The following is a 6,121-nucleotide window of genomic DNA, read 5'->3' as shown; positions in this document are numbered from 1 at the left end:
GTTTTCTTTACATTGAGAAGTAATTCATATTGAAGGCTGTGCTCTTTGATCTTCATCAGTAAATGTTTTAAGTCCTCTTCACTTTCAGCAAGCAAGGTTATATCATCTGCATATCGCAGGTTGTTAATGAGTCTTCCTTCAATCCTGATGCCATGTATTTCTTCATAGAACCCAGCTTCTTGGAAGATTTGCTCAGCATACAGATTGAATAAGTATGGTGAAAGAATACAACCTTGTTGCATACCTTTCTTAATTTTAAATCATCTGGTGTTCCCATGTTCTATTCAAACAACTGCCTCTTGGTCCAGGTACAGATTCCTCATGAGCACAATTAAGTGTTCTGGAATATTCATCGTTTGCAATGTTGTCCATAGCTTGTCATTATCCACACAATCAAAAGCCTTTGTGTAGTCAATAAAGCACAGGTAAACATCTTTCTGATATTTTCCACTTCCAGCCAAGATCCACTGGATATCAGCAATGATATCCCTTGTTCCATGGCCTCTTCTGAATCCAGCTTGAGCCTCTGGAATTCTATGTCAATGTATACTGGGATGTAATTTCTCATTGTACTGCATATTACATTGATAAAGTTTTTATAGGTTAAAAGTAAAGGTGGGAAACCTTGACCCTAGATGAAGTACACAAGTAATTTCTACTTCCATTTCTGGTGCTATAGAAGACTAAGTTATCTAGATTTCCTCTTACCCCTCAAAGAAAACAAAACTGCAAGATAAAATTTGTTTTAAGTTGAGATATAATTGTTGTTGTGTGCCATTGAGTTGGTTTCAACTCTTATTGACCCTGTATGGGGTTTCCAAGAGCAGCTGGATTGCTGATCCTACAATGCTTATCCTACAACACCACGGTAAATAGCACAGACCTTAAGAGTCCTGGTGTGGCACTGTGGGTTAATGCACCAGACTGCACAGTCATTTGAACTGCAAGGTCGGCAGTTCAAGCTCACCGGCTGCTCCTCGGAAACCTATACAGAGTTGCTATGGGTCAGAGCTGACTCGACAGCACTCAACAAAAACAACAACAACAACCAGTTTATATAGTGCAATGAGTTTTGTTAAAGGCATATCTCCATGAAAACACATATACCAAAATATTGAATATGTTCATAAACCCAGAAAAGCCTATACCAGCCAATCCATGCACCCCCACCAGGCAACCTCTGTTTTGATTGTTCTTGAACTTCATGTAAGTGAAATAATCTAATATGTATATGTGGTAGACAGCTTTTAAAATGGATATTAATTATCTCACCTGTTGATGACATTCATATCCATGTGTAATCTCCTTCCTTTGAGAGGGGACTAGGATGCTGTGGAATCAGTTTCTACTCATAGTGATCCTGTATAGTGTTTTTGAGGCTGTAAATCTTAATGGAAGCGGAAAGCCTCATCTTTCTCCCTTGGAATGGCAGGTAGTTTTGAACTGCTGACCTTGATGTTAACTGCCTGATTCATAACCACTATACTACCAGAGCTCCTTTTCTAATGAATTGTTGCTGTTATGTGCCATGGAGTTGGTTCCAACCCATAGCGACCCTGTACAGGGTTTCCAAGGCTGTAAACCTTTACGGGATCAGAAAGCCTCATCTTTCTCTTGCAGAACTGTTGGTAGTTTCGAACTGCTGACTGTGAGATTAACAGCCTGATTTGTAACCCCTATGCTACCAGAGTTCCTTTTTCTAACAAATAGAATACAGCAAAAATGTAGGATGTCACTGCTGTCTTTCTTTCTCTGTCTCTCTGATTCATTAGCCTTGCTCAGTCTGACATAGTGCATTAGGCAAATCTGCTGCACAAGACCTCTTTACAGTGTTCAAGAGCAAAGATGTCAGTTTGAGAACCAAGCCAAGATGGCCAGACTTCATCTCTCATACTTTGGATATATTATCAGGAGGGACCGTCCCTGGAGAAGGACATCGTGCTTGTTAAAGTACTCAGCTAAAAAAAGGTAGACCCCCCCGATGAGATGGATTGGTGCAGTGGCAGCAGCTCTTGGGCTCTAGCCCAGTGCTAGAGCAGCAATTGTGAGGATGGCACAGGACCGGGCAGTATTTCGTTCTATTATGCATCGGGCTGCTGTGGGTTGGAACCAACTTGACAGTATCTAAGAACCACAGCTTGAAGAAGTCTCCTGCCATTTTGTGATCTGTCATTTTGTGAAGAAGTCCACATGACAAGGAAGCCAGAAGTCGCTGAGGCCATGAGTCCAAGTCCCTGGAAAACTCTGGCTGCTGGTAGCAAACACATATGAATGTGCTTGGAAGGAATCCTTCCACAATCAAGTCTTGAGATGCCAGCAGCTCTGGTCACACCTTCACTGAAGATTGTGAGAGATGGAAACTTTCTGGTAAATTAACATGTATGTGATAACAAGTAATTCTAACAGATCACTCAGCACACTTATCTTGTTGTTAAGTGTAGTGGAATCAGTTCTGACTCATAGCAACTCTGTATAGAGTTTTTGAGGAGTGGCTGGTGGGTTTGAGCCACCAACCTTTTGGTTCAAAGTGACTTTGGAGTCCAATGCATTATTATCCAGAACTCCACATAGCATTTATAGCTGACACTATTTATTACCTGTCTCCCCTCTACTAGAATCTATGCTCTATCACAACAGGGATCCTATGTTCTATTACATTTTACTTATTATTATATTCTCGATGCCCTGAACAGTAAAAACAGACTATGGCCTCCAGCAGATGCTCAGTAAACATTTGTTGATTAAATCAATGACATGCATTTTGTGTCCTTTGCAATTTCCTAATTCTGGGAGAACACAACTAGACTACCCCACTACCACCACCACCACTATATATATATATTTTTTTTTTTGTCCTGGCTTTGTTTATCTTTTTCCTTTTTTGCCTTTTAGTTTTTCATCCCTAATTGTAACAAGCCCTCAATAATGCTTGAAAGATACTAGAAACAATACTTTATTCAAAAGTCTGTGAATCAGAGGACTGTATAAAATAGTTATTCTAATCTTCACACCCAGACTGGAATGTACCCAATGACTTGAATGGGATGATAAGACAGGTTCCAGAGCAACCAGGACCTAGCAGGCTGTGAGAGGTGACCTGGACTAAGCAGCAAAGAGCATCTTCTGCAGTCCAGGCATGGGGGACGTTCTGGAGAAGTTCTTTGTTGTTGTAGGGCTTCTGGTGTGCCTGGTTTACCTGCTGAAGTGTCTGAGATTCACTAAATATATTTTCCTGCACTTTTGGAAGGTGTTACCAAGGTCCTTCTTGCAGTCAACAGGACAGTGGGCAGGTAAAGACAACTTTCCTTTTCTTGTTGTTTGGTGTTTTCTGTCTTATTATTTACATCTGAAAAGACATAGCTCATCTTTTTGCACTGAAACAAAGATGTCATTCCCTTGGATGATTTTGATTTGAGGGACTAGAAAGCATGAGTAAAGCTAACACTATCAGGGAAACAAGATGTGGGCACCAGGAAAATATCTATGGAGGAACTTTATTAAAGTGTCCTCTATGAGCCTGTCCTTGAAGCCTCACTATCTGGGTTTACCTCTGTTTGTAGTTCTCTGACAATACAGAAAAATAAGTCAAGCAGAAATTTCTGTATCCTGGACTCCAAATTTACAAAACCACCCTAGATTGATCCAGTTGTGTTCAGTGGTATTTCAAAATTCTCAAATCTAAATGATTTTCTTTTATTTATTTTAGTTTAAATTTTAAATTTTATTTTTAAAGAAGATTCTCCTAATCCCATCATAAAGTGACAGAATTACAAAGTAAAACAACAGACTGACATGGAATCATAATTTGAAGATGGTTAGATATGAAATATAGGTGTGGTGTGTCCCAAATCTGTTCAACACTTTCTGGGATTTATCTACTGGAGCAGTCATGTGGAATTTTAACCCGTGACTGGACATAACACAAAATGGATGAGGGTTCTGGAATCTGCTTAAATGAAATGCTAAGGTATCGACAGGGGCTAATGTTTTCAGGTTGTTGTTGTTGTTGCTAAGTGCCATTGAGGTGGTTCTGACCCATAGCCACCCTGTATAGGGTTTCTGAGGAGCAGTTGATGAGCTTGAACCGCCGACCTTGCGATTCAAACCTGCATTGCAGTCCAGCCCACTAACCCGCAGTGCCACCCCAGGACTTCAGGTTGGGCACCAAGAAGTCCACAATCACTTAAAAAGAGTTAAGCTTCTTTAGAAATACCATCCCAGACAAAGTAGGAGAGATTGCTAGTAATCTTATAGGAAGAAAGATGAAATACAGTACTTTACAACTAAAAACTGAACTTGCTGTTAGATTGATTCCTACTCATGGCAACCCCATGTGTTATAGAGAACTGCTCCATAGAGTTTTTTTGGCTGTAATGTTTATTGATGTTGATTGCCAGACTGTTCTTTCCTGGTCCACTGAGTGTGTTTAAACCACCAACTTTAGGCTAGTGTTGTTGTTAAGTGTCATAGACTCAATTCTGACTCATAGCAACCCTATAATAGTTGAGATAAGCAACAGATTTTTAGTATATTATGTCTCTAATATAGGATGGGACATACATATTAACAATGTTTAGTTTTTATCTGAAATTCAAATTTAACTTGGTTTTTGGTTTGTTCTTTTGGCAGTCTTTATACTTGTACTTTAATATTCTCCTCCAACACCAAAACTCAAATGCATCAGTTCTTCTATGATCTTCTTTATTCACTGTCCAGCTTTCGCATTCATATGACTTGAGTCAGGTGCACCTTAGTCCTCAAACCGACATCTTTGCTCTTCAACACTTTAAAAAGGTCTTGTGCAGCATATTTGCCCAGTGAAATATGTTGTTTGATTTCCTGACTGCTGTTTCCAAGAGTGTTGATGGTAGATCTGAGCAAAAGTCTTTGACAACTTCAATCTTTTCCCCATTTATGTGGACATTGTTTATTGGTCCAGAGGTGAGGAATTTTGTTTTCTTTACATTGAGGTGCAACCCATACTAAAGGCTGTAGTCTTTGATCTTCTTCAGTAAGTATTTTAAGTCCTCTTTGCTTTCAGCAAGCAAGGTTGTATCATCTGCTTATTGCAGATTGTTAATGAGTCTTCCTCCAATCCTGATGCTCAGTATACAGACTGAATAAGCATTTAAAATGATATCCCTCATTCAACATCTTGGTTTGAATTTGGGTTGGATCTTTGGCAGTTCTTTGTCAATGTATGGTTGCAGCCATTTTTGTATTATCTTTAACAATATTTTACTTGCATGTGATATTAATGATCTTTTCTGATGATTTCCATGTTCTATTTGAGTCACCTCTTTTGGAATGGGCACAGAATGGATTGCTTCCAGTCATTTTAAATGTCAGATGGATCTTGTCTGAAAGCAGAGGATACCAGAAAGATGTTTAGCTGTGATTTGTTGACTATGAAAAGGTTTTTCAATTGTGTGGATCATGACAAAATATGGACAACATTGTGAAGAATTAATATTCCAGAGCACTTAATTGTGCTCCTGAGGAACCTGTATGTAGAGCAAGAGGCAGTTGTTTGAACAGAACATGGGAACACTGAATGGCTTCAAATTATGAGAGATGAAGTTTGGCCATCCTGGCCTCCAATAAAAACTGCAATAGTTAATAGAAATGTTCAGTGACTCCCCCTTGAAGTGGGTTCAGGACATGTGCCAGATCTGCCATGCCTTACCTAAGCCTTTGCATACAATGGTTTGTAATAACAAATGGGCACGATTTTGTGAAACATTATTTTTATTGTATTACTGTACTTATGATGTTTTAGTATATCTAAAAAGCATTTCTTTAATGTTTTTATGCATAAAAGGATACACTATATACTATATGGAGTCCTGGTGTGGTGCTATAGGATAAGCACTGAACCGCATGGTTGGTTTGAACCACAAGGTCAGTGGTTCAAACTCACCAGATGCTCCTTGGAAACCCTATACAGAATCGCTATGAGTCAGAATCAACTAACAACAATAACAAGAAACAATATATACTATGTACTAAGATTTGACTAACTGACGGATTGAGAAAAGATTGAAGTTGTCAAGGACTTCATTCTTCTTGGATCAACTGTCAACACTCGTGGAAGCAGCAGTCAAGAGATCAGATGACGTAT

General features: G+C 39.1%; 1 protein-coding gene and 1 pseudogene across 1 annotated transcript in view; one reads left to right on the top strand and one right to left on the bottom strand.

The window, feature by feature from the left end:
- LOC102815597 overlaps window positions 1-1,295 on the bottom strand; it is a 16,539-nt pseudogene extending 15,244 nt beyond the window's left edge.
- Window positions 1,296-3,136: 1,841 nt separating this feature from the next.
- HSD17B3 (hydroxysteroid (17-beta) dehydrogenase 3) overlaps window positions 3,137-6,121 on the top strand; it is a 63,663-nt gene continuing 60,678 nt past the window's right edge. The window contains exon 1 of the mRNA XM_006867641.1: window positions 3,137-3,290. Coding sequence (XP_006867703.1) covers window positions 3,137-3,290 — 154 coding nt within the window. The remainder of the gene's footprint in view (window positions 3,291-6,121) is intronic.

Source organism: Chrysochloris asiatica, unplaced genomic scaffold, assembly GCF_000296735.1.
Source record: "Chrysochloris asiatica unplaced genomic scaffold, ChrAsi1.0 scaffold00107, whole genome shotgun sequence".
Taxonomy (NCBI): domain Eukaryota; kingdom Metazoa; phylum Chordata; class Mammalia; order Afrosoricida; family Chrysochloridae; genus Chrysochloris; species Chrysochloris asiatica.
This window is presented reverse-complemented; position numbering and strand designations above follow the sequence as displayed.